At 37.9% G+C, this 27,446-nt stretch overlaps 1 protein-coding gene across 1 annotated transcript in view; it reads left to right on the top strand.

Moving 5' to 3' along the window:
- The window catches only part of INPP4B (inositol polyphosphate-4-phosphatase, type II, 105kDa), a 297,867-nt gene that overhangs the window by 204,372 nt on the left and 66,049 nt on the right, over window positions 1-27,446 (top strand). The window contains exons 14-17 of the mRNA XM_010566942.1: window positions 6,150-6,254; window positions 12,451-12,559; window positions 21,554-21,731; window positions 27,110-27,322. Of these exons, the coding sequence (XP_010565244.1) occupies window positions 6,150-6,254; window positions 12,451-12,559; window positions 21,554-21,731; window positions 27,110-27,322 (605 nt within the window). The remainder of the gene's footprint in view (window positions 1-6,149; window positions 6,255-12,450; window positions 12,560-21,553; window positions 21,732-27,109; window positions 27,323-27,446) is intronic.

Here is a 27,446-nt window from a genome sequence, read left to right as displayed (position 1 = left end):
CTTGTGGTTGCTGCTTTCTTGCTGGTGTCAGATTTCCAACGCCAGTCCTCACAATCACCATCTCAAATACGTGTTTTCGATGACCATGCTGCCATTATTGCTTGCATATGCTGTTTCGCTCTATATTCTCACCATGACATGTTCCCGTTGCAGCCTTACTCCCACAGTTGTGTGTGTGCGTGTGTGTAGGCGTAGCAGCGCGTGTCAGAGGTAAACACTGTGCACTGTGTTCCATATACATAAGTTTGCAACCTAGAATATTTCTGAAAAAGGGATACATTATGGTTATGAATATTTGTAAAAAATAGAGGTATAAATGATGATAACATCTTTTGAAATATCTGATACATATTTAGGGAGAATTTGCAGTATTTTCTTAATTATTTCTAGCTGTCTACGTAAACCAAACAAAACAATTTTTTTTGTACCGAGTAATGGAGCAATCAGGTTTTAGTTCAATATACATCTAAAATGCATAGCAGAATAATTTCTTCTTATAGAGAACTGGGCGCATTTACTTTTATTGTAATGAGTCTGCTGCATTTAGTAGGTGAGGCACAAACCATTCCCTTTCAAAATAGGCATTAAAACTGTACTTCTATCGTTTATCCATCAACTTCTAATACAGGACTGAGCATGGTCTTTCTCATTCCACATTGCTCTGGGATAGCTTTCTTGGTCACAGGAAAAGATAAATCCTGTTTTAGTGTATGAACAAAAACCAGTCTCTAACTGCAACTAAGCATTTTGGGAGCAGTTGATCACCTACTTAAATGTGTATAGGGGAAAAAAGCTCATCTGTTACACTAAATGTTGTATAAAAATTTGCATTTTGGCTGCAAAAGTGTAATTTCTTGTGTTTATGATTGTTCACCATCATCAGAATATTCCAGTTCTGATTTTGGCAGACTACTTCCTGATCCAGTATGACAATTCCTATGTTTCTGTGTTTTAAATACTATATATATATTTTTTTAATGCTTTGCTAATTACATTTTGAAAGCACTCCATAAAGTATCATATGCAAGGTAATAAATACAGATTATGAAGGAATCAACGTAATAATTGTCACTCACAGGAAAATATTGAAATGACCTTTTGAGCTTAAAAAAACAACAAAAAAAACCCCAGACAGTGTAATCTATTAAGAATCTATTAAAAATCCTGCAAGGCCTATATTGTGCTAAGGGAATTTGAAAAGAGTTGATGATGTTAAATGATCTGTCTTAACTGTGGTTTGAGAGAACTGCGGTGGACCAGGGAACCTGGGATTATTGAGAACAACAGAAACAGCACATGTAAAAAAGAGTAGGAACATTTCTCTGAAAACAAAACAAAGCAGAAAACCAAAGCAACCTAATAATTGTAGTGAAGATAAGAAATAAGGAGGAGGTGTTAATTTGGAGGCCAACGCTCAGGTGCATACCTAAATCTCATTTCTTCAACAACCCTTTTTTCCCTCCTTACTAATACGGTGCCAGTAAAATACTTGTTTATACTTGGAAAACCCCTGATTTTCCATCTTGTGTGAAAAGTTACTTTAACATTCGAAAACTTATTTTATTGTGATCAGGGGAATACGTGCACATTCTAAAGCCAAATCATAGCCCAGTCCTTCTAATGAAGACAATATTTACTTTTAACCCTGCACTATAGTATTTTTATTCTTACTAAATCACAAATTAAATTAGATGATAAATCCTGAGTGGTGAGTCTCCCTTTAAAGTTGTCCCATTGAGGTCTAACATTTTTAAATTATAAAGTGGGGGGGGGGGGGGTGGACAGAGGGATGTATTTTGTATACTTATGTAGAGCTAGGCTAAAACTTCAAATCTGCATTTTGATCCTAGAGGCAATGTAGGATTTGGCTGCCCAAAAGTTAAACAAAATCTAGAACAGATTCTTATATGCTTCTGCTGTCCATTACTTGCCTTTACCAGATTCTTTTCTGCCTTGATCATTTGCAGTAAGTAATGGCAATTCTCTGTGAAAAAGAGATTAATCTCCCTGCATCCAGTTTTCAGAAGTTTGTCCCTACTGCTTTTTTTTTGAAAGGAATAAGGTGGGTGTGGATAAAAGTCACTGCATGTTTTAAGATGTCCCAATTCTTCTTCCATTCCCATTTGGGATGGTTCTTCTCCATAAACAGTACACATTATAACTTTAAAAACCAAGATTATAGAGTTTGATAAGAAAAGCAAGACAGACACATATTTGACTTCATACTGTAGTTGCACAAAAAATAATGCTGAGAGAACATTGTAGACTGGAAATTTAGATTAGAGATGTGAGTACAACTTTAATTCAGACTTCTCAGGTCAACATATTTCAACACAGTCCTTACTTTCTCATTGTCAGAGATTCAAACCAAAAAAGATTTTGCTTTACAGGTCGGCTTGTATAGGCTTCTTTCTTTATCTTAGTCATCACAGTGCCTGAGGTTGAGTTGAAGTAGTTCTCTCCATTCTGAAACAGCTTGAAAATTGCAGTGCTCTGGCGTAGCTGTGCATTTGCGCTGGAGATCAAGATCTGCTTGGAAACGGGCACCCATCCTAGTAGGGGTAGTTTGCAATCAGCCATACTTCTACTTAAGAACTCAACAAGGTTAGTTTTCTAAACTAGATCAAGCTTCGATTATCTGGCCTCAGATGCAAAATTCCTGAGTCGGGTTGTTATTTTGGGAAGCCTTATTTTAAGACAAGGCCAACTGGCCGCATTCCTCTGGGAAAGCCATGGAGTGCTTTTGCCTCTGCCTTTGTTTCACTACCATGTTGGTAGCCAGACATATGTGGAAGCACTAACTCGCTGACACTCTTCTCCCTCCTCGGTACATCAAAAGCAGGGTTAGTGTTAACGTGTTTAGCATTTTTGCTTTGTTACTCACCGAACAATTGCTTTCCTTTAACAAGGGGCTTTTTACATGTATCTTGTCACAAACAGTTCTGAAGGACCAACTCCATGTAAGTCATCTAGGTGCACCTATCTCCAATCTCCTTTTGTATCAGCGCTAGGGAAGACTGTTCACTCAGTGTAGAGAGGGGGAGGTAGCATCTGCAAATAAAATTTGTCCAAAATATTCCCACATTCCTCCTATATGATCACATGTTGGGTTTTCTGAGAGATGCCTACTTCACGCTCAGCTGAGCTATTTGTGGAATTTAATGGAGAAGGCTACTGTTAGTAGACCACTTAATTTCTTTTTAAAAGTGAGAGATTGCAGTGAAAGTATCAGGAGACTGCATTAGTGTTAGACAGCAATTTTGGTTTAGCAGCATGTTTACTGAAAATGGAGGTTTAAGGAAGTTAAGACTATTTCAGATTTGAGTTGTTTTGACAAACACTTTTATCCTCAAAAATGAGGGAGAATTTTAGAGAATGCCCTGTATTTTTGTTTCAAGGAAACAAAATAACAGGAATCTAAGAGGGTTAGGTAACATGAAAATAAATAGTTTCAGGTTAATCTAAAAGATTTGGTGATTTTGGGAGGGAGTAGAACTTTGAAACTTGTTTGTTTTAGTTTGACCCGAAACGATTCCTCCCCCCGTTTTTTTTTTTCCATTTCAGTCATCAAACTGACAATTCTATTATTCATCCAGCCCTAGAAGGAGAAGAAAAGACAATCGAGGTTAAGGCAATTGCTGGAGAATTGGACACTATCCTTGCCTCTGTCACAAAGTTCCTATGTGACACTAGGCAAGTCAGACTTCAGAAGTGGTTAGTGTGTGTTGTTCTTTTTTGGAAGCCTGGCAATAGACACGAGCTGTTTTGCAGAAGTACTCAGTACTTACGGATGTAATTCAGCTCAGTGGGAGCTGTGCTTCCAAAATGGAATGTGATGCTGCATTATAATGCGTGCTCTGTAGAATGAGATCCTCAGTATCTCATATTGATGCATTGTTTCTTAAACGCTTTGACCTTAAGTTATTCTCTGCCATTAGAATGGATAAAATTATAACCCTTTTACTCAGCCAGGTAAAATTAATTCTGTAAATATTTGTAAAGCCCTTAGAAACTGTAGCGATGCATGCAGCAGACAGGTTTGAGGAAATTAAGAATTTGTGCGAAGCTTGGGCAATATATTTGAATCCAGATACCGAAGTAAAAGTTGGAAACAAAATGCTGAATCGCTGCTTCTAAAATGAGCAGCAAAGACCCAAAACATTCAATGAGCTGGAAGAAGCTATTATGTGCTATGTCATTGAATTCTGTTTCACAGTTCCCCTTCAGGTGGATATCAGATGAAGGTTGCATCTATGTTCTGGTATTTCCTAACTTTGAAGAATTTAATCTTGCAACAGTAATAACTATTTTAATAGAGGGAATGTAGTTTTCTTGGTCCTTAAATACAACTTACCAAGTTATTTAAAAACAAACAGACAAACTATACTGAAAATCAGTTTTATCATATGGATGATACTGGCAAATGCAGATTGAGATATTAATTCCACTGCATGGATCTTTTTTACCTGAGTAAACAGAATAACTGATAGCAGTGGGTGGTTATTATCCCATATGTTTCTGGCACTGGATGGGAAGGGATTCTTGCTTCACAGGTATTCCCTGAAAAGAGGAATAACGAGACTCAGCAATGCTGCATGTGTTCTACTCCAGCTCAGGATAGAAGTGTAGTCCAGGGAGAGCAGGCTTTTCTCTTCTCCCTGCTACTCTTCTTTTGCCTGTCCCTTGATATCTGCTGTCATCTTATTTTCCTCTTAGTCTGCCAGTGTTTCCTTATCTTAGGTCCAGTTATCATTCCTTAAGCTTTGATCTTGGTCTCAGCTGAATTCTCATAAATTATCTGCCCGCTTTCTGTTTTCTTTCCTAATGATTTATAATCTCCTCACCGGCACCATTCCCATTTTTTTTTTCTGGTATAGTTCAAGTTCCCTTCACTGCTCCCATAATTTTGTATTTCTGTGCTTCCCAGGTGCAGGTTTCCCACTGCTGTTCCTCATCCTCAATGACTCCTGGTTTCAGTCTGCATCCCCAGGTTCAAATCAGAATCTTTGACTCCTGACAATTGCTTTTCTTGCTACCTTTGCTCTTAATCTTTGTTAAATTATTATTTTAAGTTACTAAGCTTAGGTAGCAGCCTAAGCAGGCTTGGTTGGTCTGGAGCATCATTGGTGCCCTCTGGCAATGTATTAAGCATTGAGCCTCCCAATGCAAGTCACGTTGGAAACTATGGCAGTTTCAACAGATAACCTCTAGCAAATCTTGATTGAGCAAGTCAAGAAGAATAATTTCAAATATTTCCTTTTTTTTTTCTTCAAGAAAAGGTTGACCCTTTCCAAAGTTCTGGGGTTTTTTTGTTTGGGTTTTTTGGTTTTTTTTTTTTTACATCCTATCTGAATCAGAGGAATTTTAGTCCAAATGGTTAATAGTTGGCAAAATGATAGGGTGCAGAAAAAACAGTCTAAGTAAATGTTGGGCTGCCTGAGTGAGAAGATAGGATCACTTCTCTTTACTAATCTACACCCTTTTATTTTATCTAAATGATGTATCAAATATCTCCAGGTAAATTACGTTTTCATACTGTCAGGTTTTAATTATATTCCTTTATACCACCGTAGAGTTACTCATAATCTCATGCTTTTCAAGTATGCAACCAGATTTTTATTTTTTTTCCCAGAGCATTGTGCTTCTCGTGATTCTGGCTTTTTAGAAAGAAAACTAATTTATAGCATTTCTTAAGCTAGTTTATGTTTCTTTATTTGAACTTTCTAGGAACAATGCATAGCCTAGTCAATGTAATACTTTTGTTTGAAGAAAAAAATGTTACTTGGTGATAATGTAATACCATCATAGCTCTGTACCTCCGTGTTTTTAGCACAGAATAAACATAATGAACATTAACTGTGACATTGTTTCCAGCAGGCTGCAGACTGATTTCAGACAGCAGGAAAAAATGTCTAGCACCTAGAATAAAAAATTAGATTGTTCTGTGAATTAAAAGCTGTTTTGTTGCTTCCAATATGGATACATGCTGAGACTCGGTTAGTGAACCATTCTTCTCCTAATATACAATTACACATTAAAAGTAGATTAAAGAAGACTCCTAATATACAAGTATTGTCCTCACATTAAGAAGACGACAAAACATCTGCTGGGTGATTAAGATAATGATTCTTTAAACTTTTGTTTTTCAGGTTCTTCCTTCAAATCAAGCTGTAGCAAAGGAGAAAAAACATTAGAATTCATCCCAATAAATCTTCATCTGCAAAGAATGCACGTGCATAGTCCTCGATTGAAAGGTAAAGTATGTTCTGTGGAGATAATCCCCAAGTATGACAAAGTATGCTTCGAAATAAAATTAAACTTGCAACCAAGAAGTATGGTTTCCACTTTATCCCTTTTTAAGATGTAATTATCTTAATTTATATATCCAGTTTGAAGGATGAACATTAGGAGGTGGACATGCTTTCAGATGAAACTTTAAAACCACAATAGACTTGAAAGGTATGCTGTTTAGAGAGTTGAATCTCGGTCATTTTGAATTTTGCACTTAAGGGTAGGATACTGGCAACAGTCTTGTTAAACTTTGTAGGTGGGACATAAAGATGCTACAGATAAAAAGCATGGAAAGTAATAGTATTAAATTGATTTTTTTTTTTTTTTTTTGTTAGTAAATTTATGTGCAATTTGGGCTTACATGGATTTGGAGTAATGCTGAGGAGAAAAGAATATCACAAGACATACAGTGACTTATAAAGAAAAATCTGAGATTTATTTCATGTTGCATGTGTTTTGCCGATAAGTGAAGTTTGTACAGTATTAGCTTGTTTGTAATATTCATGCAGTATGGCTTGATACAGAAGGTTTCTTGTATGACAAGATTGTTACTTGGTTTTTTGGGTTGGTTTGGTGGTTGTTTTGTTTTTTTAATAAAAAATCAAGCTTCCAAATTCATTATTTAAAAATCTGTACTGCTGTACAGGCTTAAAGTGTTTAATTTTTTACTTTGTTTAACGGGGTCTAGAAACTTTCTGTGTGCTTATTTCCTAATTATCTTTGTGTACATATCTGGAACGTGCTTGTCTTCCTGAAGGGTTTGATTTCCTTCTCTCGGGCCTGTGCATTTGCTCCTAAAACCAAAGCTTTTGGGTTTGGATGTTGTTTGGAATATTTCTAGAGCAACTGAGTATGTACTGTCTGTAGAGGACCACAGTTAAGTAAACCATGAGATCAAAGAAGTGGCCACCTTGCCCATCCTCCACATTTCTTCACAAATTCCGAAACCTGCATGCAGACATACTGCCGCTGAGATTGATCAGAAGTCCTGAGTCTGTGCTGAAACCTAGGAATCAGGTCCAAAGTTAAAGCTATACAAGGGATTTCTCTGCCTCATTTTCTGAAGCCACAAATTTTGGAAACTGACTGCAGATCTTGGAAAACTAAGGAGTGGTTAACTAAATTTCTTTTAAGTTCTTTTTTTAAAATAAATTCCAGGGGTGCTGTGCTCATTTTGTTTCTATGACACTTCAGACAAATAAGTAAATGCAGAATATATGTTCACTGATATGTATTGGTAACCTGTGCGTGGTTAAAAATATTCTGTTGTGGCAGCGCAGAACTAATACTGTCATGATTCATACTGACGCACTGCACAATGTTCAGTAAATTCACGTCCTTCTAGGGCATTGGCTTAATTTTTCATTGTGATCTGTAATGTCAGTGTAGTGTAAAAGCCAGTCTTACCTGTCTTGTTTCTAAGGTGAGGGTTTTTTTCCCCACTGTGCCACCAGAGATAGTGGCATCCCAGAGACTGCTGGGATGAACTCACCAGCCTAGGTGATGCAACTTGCACGGTTCCATTAAGGACAGTGTTACTTCTAAACTTAATATATCCTATTTCTTAGGAAGCCTTAATGAGCCCCGTGCTGCTTGTGCCTAAATCTGCTTGTTCAGTGCTACCCTGTGCCAAGTAAGCATTTCTTAGTGTTAAGTGAAAGTATCTCACTGATTATGCTGAAAATGCTGTCAACTTCTAATACCTTCTGGAAAGGGGGGATAATTTTCCATAATGTTGTCTGTGACTCTGTTTAGTACAGTATTCTGTTGCTGCTGCTTGCATATAATTTTAGCAGCGTCCTTTACACATAAAAGATTATATTGATACATACATGTGAGCAAATCATAGTACAGTGAATAATTTGTTGATAAATTGAGATCTATTAAATTTGCTGTCACTGTAGAAACACGGAAATTACACTCTGTAAGGTTTTTGGCTTATAAATACACTCTGCATCTAAGCAGATTGTAAAACAGTAAATACAAACAATAATTATAGGAGTATTATACTGTGTACTGCTGATGTTCATCCATTTCCAAGTTGGAACATGGGGACTGCTGATTGTTAGATACTGTATTGGTTCAATATTTCATTATTTCTTTAACAGTGGTGCCTCCAAACATTTTAACAAGATGGCGATTTATAGTGACAGAATATGACAGCACAAATTTTAATTTAGCTAATGTTTTGAGGTTAATTAATTAAGTCAAAAGCATTTTTAGATTAGTAATGACTACAGGTAGCCAGAACCTTAATTTTATGCCTTTTCATTGTATGTTTATTTGCTAAATAAAAACGTGGAATGAAATATGCCACTTACTTAATCACCCACAACTTCTACCCTACTTGAGTTTTGTTTTGTTTTTTTCATGAATTTTCTCCTTTCTCATCCACAACCACTTTGCTTGTGGCAAATGGTTAATCCATAACTGAAAAGGCTACAGAAAGACATAAATGTCAGAATCATCTTCTAAATTTAGAACTTTGTTTAACTTATAAAACTCTCCCTTTTTTCTTTAGTTAACGTTCACTCCATTGACATGAGAATTAGATAACACTGTTCTTGTTACACTCAAGTTTTTAGAGATTGCGAAACGTATAAATAATAAATAAAAGAACTTGTGTTAAAATTGGGGAATTTCCGCTTACATGTATTTTTGGAAGACTGACACCTTAGTTATGGGGAGCCCTTTTTATTTCTCTATATACAAATGGGTTCCTCAATATGTTTAGGATATTTTAGTAGCATTACAGTGTAAATATAACAAAAAGTAATTGAAGATTATTATTATTATATTTGCCTTTGGTTGGATAAATGATTCTGTATCTATTACATAGCCACTGTCCCATCTGTTTAGTTCACTGAAGTAAGTTTCACTTTTTAAGCACTAAAGAGCTCTGTCTTGTATCAGGTACAGATAGTTTGAACAGTTTGTAGCAATTGCTAGTCACTGTGCAGTAAGCAGCACTTTGACATCAAGTTGGTCTTTCTCATCTCGTGCTTTGCTTGGCATATGTCAAAGGGCACATGGAATATAACCAGGAGACTGACAGAAGAAAAAAAAGAGAGCATGTAAACATTCACAGAGGTGGTGATAAAACAAGCTGGTGAGCCGTAAAGCTGTCATTAACCCTTACAATGTCAGATGTCTTAATATTGGGAATGCAAGATAGGTTTTAATCCCATCTATCATGTGTATGCCCATGGATATGTGCTTTTTTGTTCAACATGTTCAATAACAGATTTACTTTTACTGAACTTTGATTAGATTTGTTATTGGGTACTGACATGGAATAGAAAACACCTGTGTGTTTAAACTTCCAGTAGGAACAGCTTTGAGAAAAATGCTATTTCATTATGGGATAACTGTATCCCTATCCATTTGATAAACACCACATTTTGCTCTGTTCATCATACTACAGAAGTTAAATTTATATGTTGCCATAGCTTTCCTTTTGTCCCTGTTTATACACTAAGTGTGCTTGTTTTAAATAAATTCGGTGGACTGAAGAGACTTTTAATTTGCTTCTGGCCAGTGTGAGACACTGACTGCCTCCTGTGAAGGCAAGCAGGTTGCTTCAAATTTGAGACTGAGCTGTGCTTGACATTAAAATCTCTCAGCTCTTTAAATTGGTCTGATAAAGCTTAGGTTTATGGAGCTTCTACCATGTAGCTGTGGTTGTCACCATGTTGCAAACCCTCTGTGTTTTAGTCAGGAGGGAGTGATGAGCAGGTAATTTATCTTTCTGCATGGTGAAGGAATGTTCTTTTTGGTGAGTGTGTAACTGGTGTTAGTGTTTCACTTGTATAAATAGGAGGTGAGAGTATCTTTGAGTCAGAATAATCAGTATGAAATGATGACTGATTTAAAGCTCAACTTCCTTGCACCCTAATCTTTTGCATTTTCTTCCTTCAAATTCTGAAGCAAGTATTTGAGGAAGGGTGGAGGGGTTTTTTAACACCTATTAATTAATAATTTGGGGGGAGCATGCTGACAATATGATACAGCTCCTACGACACTTTGCTGCATTTTAAGCTTTGTCTCCACTGTAGAGAGCTGTCACCAGCAGTCTGTTCTTGAAGGGGATGGTGGTTGTGAGTTACGGGAGCATTCCTGTACCAGTGCACTCATGCTGTCACTGTGTCCCCTTCACGAGGAGCTGCACTGCTCTGTAAGTGGGGCACATCACAAGGCATTCTTCCGAGGTCTTGCAGCACTTCCTGGTGTTCTGTGCTCTGGAGAGTGGGATTGAGATGGCCCTGTGCCCGTCACCAGGGTTGTAGACGTTTTCTTCTTCTTTGCCATCCTCCCTCTCCCACGTTCGCTTGCATGGGGTAGGTGCTCAGCTGTTCTGGGTGTGTTTCTGTCTCAAACAGCTGCTCCTTGACCATGCTGAGAAGAGGCCACAGGGTGAAGGAAAGCTTCCTTCTGGGTAAATCCCCCCAAAGTAGCTATAAGCAGGGTCACTATTTTTAAAACAGAGTTGGAAAAAAGCACCAGGGTTTAGTCTTCTAAATGTTTTCCTGTAGTTTCATAAGTTATCTGTAAACTTATTCAGAAGCTGTTATCCTGTTAACCTGATGGGTTCATCTCTTGTTTTGGTTTCAAGCCACTGTTGTTTTAAGCAATAGAACTATTTATCATCAAGTACCAATGGAGCTCTAATAGCCCAAGATCATGTATTATGGATAAATCTCTATGAAGACCTGAAAGAATGGGCTATTTAAGAGTCCTGAAGCTCACCTTAGGCTAATGAAATTATGTCACTTCTCCTTTTATTGAAGAGTCACCAATTCATTAGAGTTCAAATCAATTTGAGTGAATATGCTTTGAGATTCAGTTCTGGAAGTAAAACATAGTTCATTAACTGTGAATAATTTGTACAGTGTTCTTGCTTCTAGGGATATTTATCATCAGAACGAAAGAAAAGTTCTATTTTAGGAGAAGTTTAGATTTTAATTTATATGGAAAGCTTCCTTGATGAATAAAATAGTTCGCAAAAAAAATTATTCTAATGCTTCCTTTAGAAATACATTTTAAGAATGAGGTATGCTGACCTGTATTTTTATACCTCCAGTATGCTTGGGCTCAAAACAGGTACTGCTTAGTGCAAATGTAAATTCTGCAAGCGTAAATGTAAACTTTGAAGGAGTAATTATTGTGGTTTGGGATGTAATTAAATCTTCATCCGCACTGAGAATCAATCACAGGCACAAAATGAGAGGCTGTTTTTAAAAAGATGTTCCATCTCCAGTTCTGTAACCATACATCCATAGAAAAAGTTCATCCCGTATGTCACCAGACATCAGGTACGTACAGAGAGTAACAACAGTTTGTTGTCTTGGCAAGAATTTCAATAGTATAGTTTTTTTCCCATTCTGGTAGCTTTTCAGCTGAAAACAACTGACTTGTTATGTATTTATAAGCATATATAAAAAGTAAGTATATGTCATAGAACAGGGCTTTTCAATTTAGCATTAAGCGGTAATTATTTCTGAAAGTGGAAGCTAAACAAATTCAAACTAGAAAAGAAGTGGATATTTTTACTAGTCAGATTGATTGATTAATCATTGGAGCAACTTCTCTGAGAGTGCAGTGAACTCATTGTCGCGTGAAGTCTTTAAATCAAGATTAGATGTCAGTTTTTTTGTTTGGTTTGGTTTGGTTTTTAAAAGAGATGCCTTCACTCAATCAGAAGACATAAGCTTGATGCAGGAATCATTAGCTGTAATTCTGTAGCCTGTATTATTCAGGCAGTCAGACTACTCCATCATAATGGTCTCTTTTGACTCTAAAATGCATGAATCTGTGCATCTCAACATGACTACAAGTTAAATAATGGAAGGGGTAATAAAGTAAAATACACAAAGGGCCAATTTACTTGGCAGCTTTGTAAACTGCAGAGCTAGAATATTGTTCTACACTGTGGCATATAATTTAGATGTAGCAATAAATCAGATAAAACCTTCTAAGGTGTGCAGGTGGCTGTATGGAAAGATTGATTAGCTCTTGGGCCTCCTTGAGACACAGATTCTCAATTACTCCTTGGAAATAATATAGACTTGTCCTCACGTCTCGTAGAGTAACTATCACAGTGTTGCCATACCTTGGGCATAGGCGCATGCAAATCTCTGTTCTTGTCTGTTCCTTTTCTAGATGCTCTGTATGATGTCATCACTGTGGGAGCCCCAGCAGCGCATTTCCAAGGATTTAAGAATGGTGGTCTCCGAAAACTGCTGAGTAAATTTGAGGCAGAAAGACGAAAGTAAGTATTTTTGTAGGGAAAATTTTTGCTAGGAAAATATCATTAAAGTTGCATTAAAATGTTATGAGCTCACCAAGTAACAAAACAGTTTAACCTGCTGAATGCATGGAAAACTAAAATCCAGTAGGACTGGACAGGGATGCATTCATAAAATATTTCCTTTGTCTTCCCTGCTTTGTTTGGACTGCAAAATTGTAGCACAGTTTACTTTTAGTGTCAAGACTTATTTTGAACACAAACTCAAACTTGGGAGATTTTCTTCCCGTATTTCAGGAAGCTTGAGGAATATCAGTGCTTGAAAACATGCTGTTCAGAATGAGATATCTCTTTGGTAATTCTTGTGCAAAGTGGAAAGTAGCTAGAGACAGTTTTTCAATAAAGAAACGGAAGCTTAAGGTAGCATCTTCATTTCTGACAGCCCTAGGCATACGTGAACAAAAAATATTTTTAGCACGCCTGTGAAGTAAGAAGGAAACTACTCTTTTTCTTCAGAAAGCCAAAATGAGACTAGCAAAGATAAAGGCTTTAACTAGAGTTTCAGTTTATTGCTGTACTCAAATGCTTTGTTAACCACTGAACTTGTACAGAAGAATTGGTTGTCTATTTTGCAAACTAAGAATTGGACATATTTGTGTTTGTTGCTATGTCTGTGGAGAAGTTTTGAGCAGCCACAGCTGTCACAGGCAGCACCCATAGATGTGACTGCTCAACACTTCAACTAACTGCGCCAACCCCATGCAATCAGTGGCACAGGATTGGAAAGGGAATGCAGGAAGTACTGTATGTATGCTAATCTAAATCATTATGATGCTCCATAGAAAATGAATTCCATTATATTCAATGCTCAAAAAAGTTGCATAGGTACAATATCATAAGGAATAAAAGGAGGAATTATAAAAATCTACTGCTGACTTCTAGGTTGACTAGAAGTTGGCATCAGTGCTAAAGCTAAACAAACCCAGTGTATATATTTGCTTTGAAAACCGTATTATTATTTTTTTTCTGTTTGCACTGCATGACATAAAAACCCTATTAAATCTTCTAAAATCTTTCATTTCCCTGGCCACCTCTGGTGACAAAGCTTGCCAATGAAACATGAATATCATTGATCACATGAGATCCACGAATGGACTTTGTGTTACCAGCAGGTACCTATTCTGCTGTCAGCAGACTGGTATAGGCAGCCTTATCCCCATTATATGAAGGTCTATGAAGTACGTGTTTCCTGATGAAGAAAATGTCTAAAGACATTTCTTAAAGTATCTGCTACTTAACTATATGATTAATATAGTTACAGTAGTATTTAGTGGGGTTTTATTATATTTCATAAGAAGAAATTAAAGTCATAAGTGTTATTAAGAACTTTGCAGTTCCAGTCCTCACAGTGTTCAGCTTTCAGAAAATGAACCGTTTCTTGCTTGCACAGTCCTGCAGCATATCCACACTGGCAGAATGTGATTTCCCAGAACAGAGGGATAGCTGTGAGGCAAACTTGAAATTATTATCTGTGATTTCTGTTCATTGGAGAAAAAAAGGGAAAATGCCTTATAGGGGAGAGACCTAGTCTTTCTTGAGTTCTTCCTGGGAGAACACATATTGCAGTATCTCATAGGAATGAATAGACAATGCCCTTGTTTCTCAGTTGCCCATAACAGGGGAAAGCAGAAGATGATGGGCTAGGCTCCTTTCTTTGGATCCTGTGCAATATTATATGTCAAAAGGCTAGGATGGCAAAGGATACTCAGTGCAACACAGCCTTTCTCATTTTTGTTCGCTCCTATTTCACTGACTCAACAATGTAGAACTCTTAAGTTGATAGAGGATTCTGTTCGGGAGTACTGGGTAAAGCTTTGTGCAGGTTTTATCAAGGCATTTCGTACCTGTTTCAAAATGCCTACACATCACCTTATGCATCCCTCAGAAGCACCTGTATTTTGGTGACTTTCAAGGACGGGATACTGGACCTTTACTCTGATAGTGCAATTTTCTTTGTGTTTCTTTTTTCCCCTGGAAGAGCAAAAGTCTGTCTTTAGGATGACATAACTAGGGTAACTATGTTACTATCCTGTCAGACTCTTCCTAAGAAAGGAGCCTGAGTCTGGCTAACAGACTTAAGTTTGAGCACTGAAAACAGGGGACTGCAATGTTTACCAAATCACTTACCAGACCTGAAGAAATGGTCACTTAGTGTATGAATTCCCACGAAGTAGAAAGGAGGGAACCTCCAAAATTCATCTTCCCTTCTGTCTTTGAGGGCAGTTTGGAGAAAACTCTATGGTTGTTTGGTTTGGTTTTGTTTTTTTTCTTCAACTAGAAGGACTTATGTGAGTTGAAAGGCCGGAGCAAGCAAGCTCTGAGTCTGATCTCACTTATTTGAATATTCAAGAGTGGGTCTACTTTAAATAGATACATGAAAGAACCGTTCTCATTCTTACCGCAGAGAAGTTTCTTTCATTGTGGCAGTGACAACTTTATTTTATATGCACCTGTTGGCTTAACTGCATGAGGGTGCTTTGAGGACACATAGCATTTCCAGGGGCAGCTTTTACAGTTTAGATTTTCTGTTTTACAATGGGAGCAGCTTTTCTGAAGATTTGGTTGAAGGAAGTAGTGACACCTTGAGATATCAGTCAGAATATAAAATGAACAGAAAGAAAAGCAGATTTAGCAGCTGTTTCCTCTAGGCTAACTGAGCTGGAGACCCAGAGGAAGATGTCAGTCAGGTTATTTCTCAAGCCAATCCCAGTAGCTTTAGAGACATTGTTAGTGCACCTGACAGAATGCCTTGAATGCCTTTGACCTTCAGGCTGATTATTAGAACAGTTTATTGAAATACTCAACAATGTCAGCATATCACGAAATATTCTTTGCTCAAACCTATACTTGTGGAACTAACAGACAAGAGGAACTGTTAACTGGTAGCAAGGTTATATCCCGCTTTGCAAGAGTGTAATTGCATTTGCAATTGCCAAACCAAAACAAGAGTGAAACATATGTTTCATGAAAATTTATCAAACAGAAGAATGTGGAAAATGTGTATCTGCAGATAGGTCTGGCATATTTTCCGTTACATAGAATATACATTTTTGTGCAGGCAAAAGAGGGGAAGGTATTATGAAAGAATATTTATAAAAAATGCAGTATTTTTGCAATTCTTCTCTCACTTGTTACCACCAAGCAAGTCATATTAAGAGAAAAAAAGAAAGTTCAATTTCTAAAAATATGGTCTCCAATAAGAGAAGGAAAAGTTTTTTTCTTTCAGGTGAAAAACAAGACTTAGTGGTATGTGATCTGAAGCCAGGTACATTGCTTTATAACCCCTTCGCAATCTGTACTGTTCTTTGTCTGCAACAGAGAGACAGATAAAAGGCTTTACCACTACAAACATCAGGCATGTCTGTAAGGCATGACTCTAGTATGTCTGTCCCTTTAGTAGCTAGTAGTGAACTTCGTAAGACCAGTAAGAGCAATGGATGCTTTTTTTTAAATCTTGTTTAGGCATGATAGCATTTAAATTCAAATAACTGAAGTGTCATGATTAAGGTATGCTAAATCATTGCAGAATATTAATTATCTGTGTATGATGTACATTTATTTTAGAATTTTTTTTATGATGCTGTATTGGTGTGTTCTTTTTAGTTTTTCCTTCCTTATTTCTAGCTAAAAGAGAAGTCAGTCAGTTTTCAGATTCAGTCTTCTGTTGGCCTGCTAGTGTAGATTGCTTCTCCTTCCAGCAAATGGAAGGGCTTGTCTTCTCATCAGTCTCGATGGCACAGCAAATTACTACTTTTAGAGCTCAGTTGTGCAGGAACATTTAAGGCAGACATTCTGTAAGTTATATCTATGTAATGTCTCACTGCTTGAATTGTTCATAAATCACTTTCAAGGTACACCAAGGACTACTTCTCCTATTTAAAATCTAATTTGATGATCTCTGTTTTAGCCAAAACGCATAGACTTATGATTACAAGATTTTTAATGCCCCAGTGCTAACCATCAAGAAAAACAGAGGTGTCCCACAAGCTGCATTAGGTGCTGTGATTCACTATGGTTTTGTCACCATCTCTAGCAGGTTATTTAGAAATGATCCTGCTTTAGATTAGCACAAGCTTAAAGCTGGAATAGTACTGAAAAGGATTTTCTGTTTGGTTTTTTTTTTGAAAGCCATAATAATTTAATTTGCATTTGAACTGTCCAGAAAGACACTTTTTTGTTTGAGGCCTGGATTTTTTGTCAAGGTGTGAGGTGTGCTCCTTCACTAACATAATCATTACCAGAGATTTTATAAACACTGAGATCTTCAGGGTTCCTATTACCTGAGTTTCATAACCTTCAACCCATTTCCATTTTCTGAGGAACCTGAAATGGTACTGTTTCACAGAAAATCCCAGAGATGTTGAAATAATAATGATTTGTGTTTGATCTAATTGCAACCTTTATTCTCAAAGGGAAACAACAGCCTGTCACACATAGCATTTTTCACAGAGACATTCTTTTGCTCACTTTCCCCCTTTTTTTGTGTGTGTATGTATATCTATGTGTGTGTGAAAAGGAGAGATTAGACTTCATGGAGATGAATATTTTTTCACTGACCATAAAATCAGTGTATTAAGGTTGTTGGAAGTTTTGCTGAGAAGCTTTTGCCAAAGTTTGTGCTATTCATTGAGGTATAAAAATCTCATCACAGTATTTTCCAGCAGCTAGCCTCTCTGGACAGAATTTCCTGAATCATTTCCTTAAGCAGGTGTAAAAGAAAGGGGACTGGGGCTGGAAAAAAGAAGGGAAGGAGGAGTTGGGGGAGCTTTGCATGCGAAGGTTAGAAAGGATCATGTGTTTTGGAGAGGAAGAAACTGTTCCATCTACATGGGCTCTAGGAGTGACAGGAGGAGAGTGGATCCATGACTTTGCCATCGTTTCGTGTAACTCGCACTTCAGCAGGCTGCCAGGAAAAGGCTCCGCTGGAAGGCACCGTTTAGCCTCAGGCTTGTGGTGAGGCACAATACCTTTTTTCTTCTGACAAGAACCATGTTCAGTTACCCAGCATAAGATTCTCGTCTATGTTAAAGCCTACTTGCATCTTTCCACCAGCGTGAAGATACTCTAAAATTAAATTGAAGAATTGTGGAAGGCTTTCCCTAGGCATTCAACCTTCCTGGAGTGAGTCATCCTAGAAAGATTTGCTGTGAGATTCACCTATGTCACTGTAGCATCTGTCCTACTTTGGTCTCTAGAGGGCTGATGAAGGGCATCTTGACCTTTCTTTTCACTGAAACTCATGTCCCATTACCAGCTGAAGGCATTGATGTAGAGTTATTCCAAGAGTCAGTCAGGAATGAAAAGGAGATAGAAGAGCAGCAAGAGAAGCCCTGTGCACACAGCCTTAGCCATTGCTTCAAGATAAGGATTCATGGAGATTTGGACTTCGTAAGTAAAGATAGATTAGACAGAACTAGTAACAATTTCATTTTCCTCAGTATTCAAAATTAGAATTTCCAAGTTTGCAAGGGAATCTTAAGGAAATAAAAAAAAAAAAAATTTAACTTCTGATCTCTCTCAGGTCTGTTTTCAAAACCTCAACACTGATCATATGGTTTAGTTTTATTTCCTGAGGCAGTGAATTGTCCTGAGGTTTTTTAGGTAGCAATTTATTTTTTATCATAACTTCCCACTTTAGACAGAATACAGGTGATGCATAAATAAGCCACTGAATTGGTATCTTCAATAATGTGCCTAAGCTTGGGGTTATCTGAGGGTAGATGTTCTTGCTGTGTATGCTTTAACTGTATTCTTGATGTTGAATGTCTGTGGTGTTGACTGTGAAAAATGCGAGGTCAAATGTTCATTGTTGAAAGATTTTTAACCCAGTCCCAGATGGTGACAATTTAACTCAGTCACACAAATTACCCAGTTAACAGCAGGAGTGGAGTAACTCGGAGTGTCATTAAAAATTAGACATTTAGCATACTGCAGTATTTATTCTCAGGCAAAAACTTTGTTAATTTAGAGTTAAAATTGCAGATGTAGTCAATGTAATCTTTATTCAAATTACATGACAATGTCATTAAAGCAATTTTTAAACTGAAATGACCACTGACAGTCATGTGCACATAGTTAACGATGGTGCCAATATATGGAAATGATTAAGTGTGATTTTATGTGTTTGGTGAAAGCTTTGAAACTCAACCCAGAAGACATTATTATAGAGTTTTTCAAAAGGTACATGACTAATAATATATTTTACATATCAAAGGTAGGTTTTCATAGTGCTGCTGTTTTTCCATACTGGACCTACCCATGTGGCCTTTGTCCTAACGCAAAAGTTCCTTCTTGCTTGTAATTCCCTTCATCTAGTTTCTGCATTAGGACACCTGTGAAAAGTTTCTCTGTATGTTCTATTGGCAGCTGCTTCTTTTAAGTAATACTACTTATATACCATAGCTATATGTGGCAGCAAGCTCTAGAAGTACTTCTTTATAAGGAAACTAATTTCAGTGAAATGGAAGTAGTAATGTCTTTTCATGAACAACGAGGCCACAGAAAGTCTTAGGCTAGTCTTAGATGCAACAGTGTTGAGACACAACAATTAGAATCTTCATATACTCCCAAACATGTTGTTTCTGAAAAATAATTACGCACTTTCTTGGGGCGAGGGTGAAGTTGCCCTCACATTCTGAAAGAAACTGAATATTTGGAGTCATCTCATGCTTTCTGGCATTCAGGAAGTGTTAAAATTAGCCAAATAATGAGGTCTGATAGAACACTTCATTCTGAAGAAAGAGTCATTCTCTCTTCACTATTTCCTTTATTTAAAAGCTATGATTGATTTTATTAGAATGAGAACTACCCACAGATTTAGTATCTCTCTTCCCTCTTTCTTTTCTTATAGCATTGTCTGTAGCTTTTCTGCTGCAATATTCAGTGAAGCTTAGAGCTGTGGGAGACCAGTGAAAATGATCTGGGAATTTAAAGGCTGAGGGGAATCCCAGAAAGGAGTTATGTGCATGGTGAGCTTGATAACTGTTAGCCAGATTCAGCCTGTAAAAAGGCTGTTTGATAAAGGGAGGGAGAAGCCTGAAGGGGAATTAGAGAAGATTATTCAGCGCTATGAAGTATCAAGACTTTTAAGACTATGTCTTCACTACAATTAACATAGAGTATTACTCTTTGTACCTGCCCTGTCTACTGAGTGTGACAGCCTGAGAGTTGCAGTGAATGTAGAGATAGAGCTGACTTTGGAAGTTCATTTCGCTGCCAGTGTTGCCACCTTGAAGGCAGAGCTGTGGCTGTTTCCTCATTTCTCAGAGGGGCAGGGATTTTTTTGCCCAATTCATTAGGAGAGACAGTTTATTCGATTCATCTTGTTGAAATATTCAGAATTCTGTCCTTTGCGCTCAGCAGTCTAGCAACTCATGTAGTGGACTGTGAAGTGGAGACACATAGTAATTCTGATGTGGCTGGTAGCATGACTGATCATGGCAAAGCTTCACTGACTCAGATGCTGTTCTTCCTGACTGCCTCTACGAAGAATTCTATCTAAAAATGGAGACATAGGTGAAAGACAGAAAAATAGGATGAGGTATTGTGGAATTTGGGACTGTAACTCAGCAAAGTATCTCAGCAAGAGGCTTAATTTTAAGTTTGCTTGAATCCATCCTTACTTGCCAAAAGACTTAAGCCTTTTACATTTTATGGAAGTGCCTTCATTTGGACTTCTGAATGTGCATTGAGCATGTCCTTTATTGAATTAAATTTAATTTCTAATTTGTAGAAAACTAATGAGGAGGAACTGGAAGGGACACTAGAAGACACAAAAGGGAAATGGGGAAGTGAAGAAATCTGCAATAAGACTGAAATGAAAAGCAATGTGTAAAGTTCAAAGGATTGCACAAGTGTCAAAGTTCAGGTCTCAATGTGTGAAATTAAGAAAGAAATTAAATCAGTGGGGAAAGGGTGGAAGAGACTGAAGGATGTATGGTGAAAATACACAAGAGGAAAGAAGGGAGATACGTACAGAACCAACTGGGGAGTAGTATGTACATTGCTCTGGCATTGGTAATGTTCCAGGAGCTGCTTGGTTACGTTTTTTTCCTGTGTTAACATTACAGGTTAATCTGAAACTGCAAAAAATTTTGGTTAGTTTCTCTGAAAGACTGAAGCAGGGCTTTGTAAAGGGAAGGATTATGTACAAGAGTTTTAGGTAGGGAGATGTATACTACAGCGAAGAACCAGTAGGTGTGTGTGCGTCCTTTCTAAAATGGTATTTTGGAATAATGGTAAAAAAGGATACTGCATAATTAGTAATGTTGGGTTAAAAAAGGAGGCATAGGAAAAGAAGTCATGCAAAAGAATTGCAGTAGTTTGTGAACAGTTAAAAGGAAAGTAGGAAGTTTGCAGTATGCATTTGTGTGGTTTTGTAGTAATTAACTCCCATACCCCATTTCTGTGTCTTTTTTTGTGAATAGACACATGGTTTGTATTGGAGATTACTCTGGTTATCACCACTTCCTGGACATCACTGATGCTAATCAAAACATAGTGTGGGCCACTGATCAATTAAACATTAATGGCTCATTTTGAAAGACTTAGTGAGGTAGTTAATAATGGGATGGGGATTTCAACTGGAAAAATGAGGTGCCTTATGCTCTTTGTGATTACCACCTGACTTGGTCAAACCTTTCATTTCTCCAGAATTACATTTTTTTAAATAAATAAATAAAAATCTGGGGTTTTTAATGTTAAGATCAATCATGCAAAAGGATGATTACGTTAAACAGTACTACTTGGAGCGTTTGGTGGTGGGCAGTCTGTTGTCCTCTACGTTCAAGCAAGGATTTGCTTTTACCCTTAAAGGAAGGAACGTTTCAATGACATCTGTGAAATTCAGGTATCTGTCATTTTTTGCAAAACTAGTGGTAAGATTTTTAGCACATTAAGCATTGTTATTAATAGCAGAAATTATTTTGACATTATGTGACCCTTTCTCTGTTATTACAGTACTGGATACCAGTGTATTTACTATTCACCTGAAAACACAGCCAAGGCAAAAGAAGTTCTCAGCAACATCAATCATCTACAACCTCTCATATCAAGCCATGCAGACCTGCTGCTTAATTCTGCAAGTCAGCATTCTCCAGACAGCTTGAAGAACTCTTTAAAGATGCTTTCAGAAAAAGTAAGATTCAAATCTTCACTGCAATGGAAAATGGAATAACCAAGTCTCTAACTGCTGGGGGTTTTTTCTGCATAAATTGACTTTCAGAGCATCAGGAAATGTTAAATAAGCTCTGCTAAAATAAGCTTCAGAATGTTGCTATCAGGAAAAGAATATTATTTAGCATTTCTGTAGGCTTTCCATGTAGAAAATTAATGAAATCTATAAAGGTTGTCTTTATTTGAAAGTATAATTAATTTAATTTCATTTTTCTTTGTTATCATCTAGTGGCCACATGCTGGGGTTTATAAAAAATAGATTATTGTAAATAATTTTGTGGCATGATAAACGGTTATTTTAGTTCTCTTTCTGTGATACTTCAAACTGCTGCTTGTGGGAGGTAGGTCAAGCCAGGTTTGTGTGTAAGGTTTAGAATAATAGCATGATCAGAAATGGTGATGCAGTCTGGAAGGAGAAGCTAGGAAGTTGGCACCAGGAGGTCTCAAATTTTAATCATCTTTCTCCTATTATATTCCCCTGTAGCTGTAGACTCTTCCTCATCTTAGTTTCTTTAGCAATAAGTTAAGGAAGATAATATTTTCCACCTGTCTCGCAGAGTGATATTGGAGATTAGCTGAAGTCTGAAGTACTTTTAAGCATATGTTATGCTATAAAAATATTAAGCACTATACCTATGACCAGAGGGGTTGGAAAAAGTTTCCCATCGCTTCATGGGCCGTACCTTCTGTAACATGATCTCAATATGGCTTAATAACACTATCAATAACCATTTCAATATATCTTCAGCTATTGGGAAGTGGCAACCCCTGTGGTCTGTTGAGCACTATTATCCCAGCAGTACCTCGTTCAATGGGAGAGTTTCAAATCTGAATATTGAGCTCAGCTACATACTGTGAAGGCATTGCATTGGAGCCACGGGGGGGATAAACGTTACTCTCAGTTACAGATGTGTAAATCCACAGTAACTCTGAGAACATTGGAGTCGCTGTGGATTTCAGGGATAATATAGGAAAGTAGAACTCAGCCTGGGAACGAAAGGGAGGAATTTAGGGGGGGTTTTGTGGCAATTATAGCATATCTTTCCATGTAGTACTGAAGGAGGCCATTTTTAGCTGCACACAGAAAAAGTGGAGCTGCTCTGTTAGTGGTTAGTTCAAAGAAATATGCATGCACAAGTAAAGCAAATCAAACAAAGAAGTGTTTGTTCTGAAGACTCAAGACCTGGTTGCTAAGGAATTTGTATGTTTTGCTATAGCCATTTGCTTTGGCCTTCCCACCTGCGCCTGTCTGGGTAGGAGTGGATGATTTCGGAGCGGCTGCAGGCAGCTGTGATAGTAACCCACTGTTTGAACCATGGGCTATTGGAGAGTCTGTCTTTTTTGGCACTTTTCTGTAGTCAATCTATTCGGTTTGGAAAAGTCACAGATATTTTAAATTTGTAGCTGGTGATTTAGTTGTATATGTTCATATCAACTTTTCAGGGCCAGGATTAAATTGCTGGTTAGTATATGAGCACAGGTTCCCAGAAGTGGAATGAGGAGTCTCACCCAACGTAGTTCACCTGACAGCCTATAGTTTCTATCTAGCCTCCACCTTATGCTTGGAAGAGGTGAATCAAGTTGTCTGAACAACCGCTGTGTGAATGGTTGAATACTGCTTCCCTGTCTATTCCCACATGTACTCTGAGGAGAAGATGATATCTGAGAAAGAGCATGAGACCATTGCTGAGGAAGCTAGTGTGGAGGGACAGCTGCTTGCAAAGAAGGGAAGCGAGCTGGGGAGGAAAGACCAAGAACCAACTTCAGGGAAGGGTGGTACCAAGTTTCAAAACCCCAAATTGAGTGAACCCCCACACTGCTGCAATTAGATAGCTCATGGTTAATTCAAAGCATCATCTCGATATCCTAAGATAACCTGTCTATATAATCTGGTATAGTATGAGAGAACCAAGACTAACAGAGTGTCCCTGGTTATATTTAAGATAGGTTGGCGTGCTCTTCTGAATAGAATTACGTGATGCCTACCTGTATTCTTGAGGCATATGAGGTGCTTCTGCACTCCCACCTTCTATATACTTTTTATATATAAAAAAGAAATGTTCTCTTACATTTTAACGTGATAGAAATTTAGAAATTAAACAGCCATTTGAAGAAGTCATAAAAATGATTTGCCTGGTGATTAAATTCCTGAAGTTTATTAAAAAGCGTATCACTTTTTATTTTAAGATAATGTTAAGCTTGATATATAGAATAATTCTTTCTAAAAACATTAGATAGCAGTGAGTATATTTGAGCTATAAATAATGTGAATTACAGTTAAGTGTTTATGTTAGAAATGGAAGGACTGGCTGCATGCATTGAAAGTGGAAAATTAAATCAAATAATTCCACTGCTGCTGCTTAAATTGAGCTTATTTTCTCATATTAAGCATGCTTTTACTTCTCCATATATGATTTGCAATTTACTGTAGTGTTTTCCTGAGACTAACCTTTTATCAACACTTGCTGTTAATTGATTAAGGAAGCCTTTAGCTGTTGACAAGTGTATCAGCATTTGCAGCTTGCAGAAGGCTTGATAAATTCATTTTCCAGCTATGCCTATCTTTGTTTGCAGAAATATTCTTTAGTCAAGTATCTAAAAGAATTTGCAAAGTTTTCATTTCTTTGTATAGGCTTGTTTTGTGATTTCAATACAATTTTATAAACAGTGATGTTCTGCACATTTAGCTATACTGAGCTGTAAGAAAATGCAGTTAAAACGTAGACTGTTGTTGAAACAATGGTATCCCTGAACGGAATTTAATTACAGAAGCATTTTAGTCTCTATATGAAAAAAATGAAGGTTTGCTTCCATGCCAGTTTGCTTTTTAAAATGAATTTTCCCTATAAAATATTTATATTAAACTACTTAAACTTTTCTGGTAGTTACCTAATATACATTTCTGTCATAGTGGGCATTCCTTCCTTCAAGTTGTCCAATACTTACAATTTTCTGAAATTTAAGGCTTTTTTGAGTCTGCCATACCTGAGGCAGAGACCTGGAATGATCTCAGGCAGACTTTGAGGCGGAGGAGAGGTACAAAACCTCAGCAAAACCGTGATGATGTCATTTCTAAGGACAGACAAGTAGTTTGGACTGTCTTGATGTGGAACTGCAGAACAGTCTTGAAGAGGAGTTCTGCTGTTGCCATGCAAGAAAAGACAATTCTGCAAGTCTTACTTTATAGAAGATTGGTAGGGTTTGTTAGCGATGTTCCCCAAAGACTATGTATCTCTGAGCATGCACCATGTGGGGGCTGGAAATGTAGAAAACCGAAATTGTCCTATAGTGCAGTTCAGGACTACCATGAGGCAGTCCTGAAGGGCTACATACAAGAAAACTGTCTCTAAGCACCCTTTCCCTCAGGCACTGAGTTAGTAAGGGGGAGGCAGAATGGGTCTGGTAAAATTGCCGGGGAGATGAATAGTGTTGCCGAGCCTAATCACGAAAAAATCCCAGATCAGGTCTGAAAGAAGTCCTGATGTTGGTTTAAAAAAGCATAACTTAGCTAAGATATCCCTAAGGTTCTTATTTTTAAGACTTTTGAGTTTTATTTGCAGTGAATTTTTAGCCTTTCAATGTACAACCATTAGGGATCAAAAATATCTTTTTTCCTGAACATCGTGAAAATGGGAAAAAGCAGAAGCTTCTCAGGCAGGTACCTAACCCAGCAGCTGGAGCTTTAAGAAAACCATCAATTATTTAGAGCATTGTGGTCTAAATGTCAGTAAACTTTTGAGGGGGTATTGAGGCAGGAAAGCAAGAAAAATCAGTTGAGTAGGAGTAGAGGCATACAAAAGGGGAGCAAGTAATGGCAAAAAGGGATGGGATAAGAATAGCAGTAGTGCAGAAACTGGGAGAAAGATTTCCAGGAAGACAGATGCTGACACTTGAAACTTGTTTGGTTTGGGTTTTTTTGCTACTTCTCCTCCAGGTTTTGCATACGAAGCGTGAAAGGGCTGAATGAAGCTTGGCTGGGCAACCTTTATTTCTAGTATTTCCTAGCTTTGTGTGACTGCTTGTTCGGGCTGGTTGCTCTGACTCTTATCGACATACTTTTCCACACGCCTGTTCAATTAAGATTATGTGCTCAAAGGCAGTTCAGCATCTGAATCCGCACATTACAATCCACTATGTTCTGGGTAAACAGGAAGGCAGCAAAATCCCACTGACCCGGGATAAATAAATTCAGGTAACTGTGCTGCGAAAGAAATGCGAAGCAGTGTTTCATCGTCACGTGTGAACCAGGGCCTCTGGCTGGGGAGAGGAGCTCTGGCAGCCTGGGTGGGATGGGGTACGGTGGCGGGGTGCGTGCTTTCCCCACCCTGACAGATGAAGCCTGTTGAATGTTGTTGAAGTAACCAGCTGCCTGTCTGTCACCGTGATAACCGCCCTGTAGTGAAAGGAAACATGTCCTTGCACCTCTACCTTCTTCTGTTGGGCAAGTCGTGTCAGCTGATGGAGTAAAGCAGCAGCCTAAGTAAGAGGAGCAGTGGAGATAGGGCCACATGTTGTGTGTGACTGCAGGAGACAGGCATGCGTGACAGACTGGTGGCAACAGCGAGTGCTGTTACGTGGAGACAGTCTAGAGATGCTAAAGACCATATGCAGGAAGCATTTTCCTTTTCTTGTTGGGGTGGAAGGCAGATAAATAATGCAGGGAGGTTGGAGGCTTTTAAAAATATGGTAAACTTCCAGCTGCCACGGTCAACAAGAAGCATTTAGAAGAATGATACAGTGATTGAATAACATACTCAGAGAGCCTAGAAAAACTACTTCAAGGTTTCCTTTCTTTAAAAATAAATAAAATAAAGCTAGAAATCAGGTGTTATCACCTGCCCTGATATCTGGGTTGATGCCTACAGGTACCAAAATTTCTCTCTGGAAACACTGCTTTTGCAGATACTGCAATCTCAGCGGTGTAGAGTGGTGTGTTTTTATTTAAAAAGATCCTTACACTTGTTAATCATGTTTTATCCGAGTCTTATTTGGAAATTATTGAGCTGTGGTTGTTTACTCTTGGAACTGCTTCTCGCAGAGGCTCATCTCTGCAGGCAAAATTTGGAACTTGAATAAAATAGGGTTGTGTGAAAAGATGATGATCTCTACGACACTGTGCTTTTGTGTTAATCCTTAGAACGCTGGGATTGTAGAATGTGATGATGTCCCTAAACCCCTTGAATTGTTCCTTGTTGTTTGTTGGTCTACTATGCTTTCTGCCTCTCAGCCAGGCCTGAAACAAATATCCACTCTGCCTAAGGGTAATTCAATGTTATAATAGCTGTGTTGCATTATTGCATTCTCTGGTCTAACCTTTTCGTTCATTTACTTTTTCTCTAGACAGAGTTATTTGTGCATGCATTTAAGGATCAGCTGGTCAGAAGTGCCCTTTTAGCACTATACACAGCCCGGCCCGGCTGTGTCCTCAAGAAACCGGCTGGGCCTAGAAACAGTGCAGAAGAAGGGGGTGATGTACAGCATGAGGATCATCCTTCTCAGATTAAAAGACAGGACTCTATACCCCACCATTCTGAGTATGATGAGGAAGAGTGGGTAAGTAGTCAGAAACTCTTGGTGGGTATTCAATCCTAAACCCTACAAACCAGCATAAACAAATAAAAGCCCTAAGTGTCCTTGTCACATCTAACTGGGGGGGGGGGGGGGGGGGGGGGAAACA

The sequence above is a fragment of the Haliaeetus leucocephalus genome, unplaced genomic scaffold (assembly GCF_000737465.1).
Source record: "Haliaeetus leucocephalus isolate CR32 unplaced genomic scaffold, Haliaeetus_leucocephalus-4.0 Scaffold220, whole genome shotgun sequence".
NCBI lineage: Eukaryota > Metazoa > Chordata > Aves > Accipitriformes > Accipitridae > Haliaeetus > Haliaeetus leucocephalus.
The sequence above is the reverse complement of the archived record's forward strand: the minus strand, read 5'-3'. Positions and strand labels throughout refer to the sequence as shown.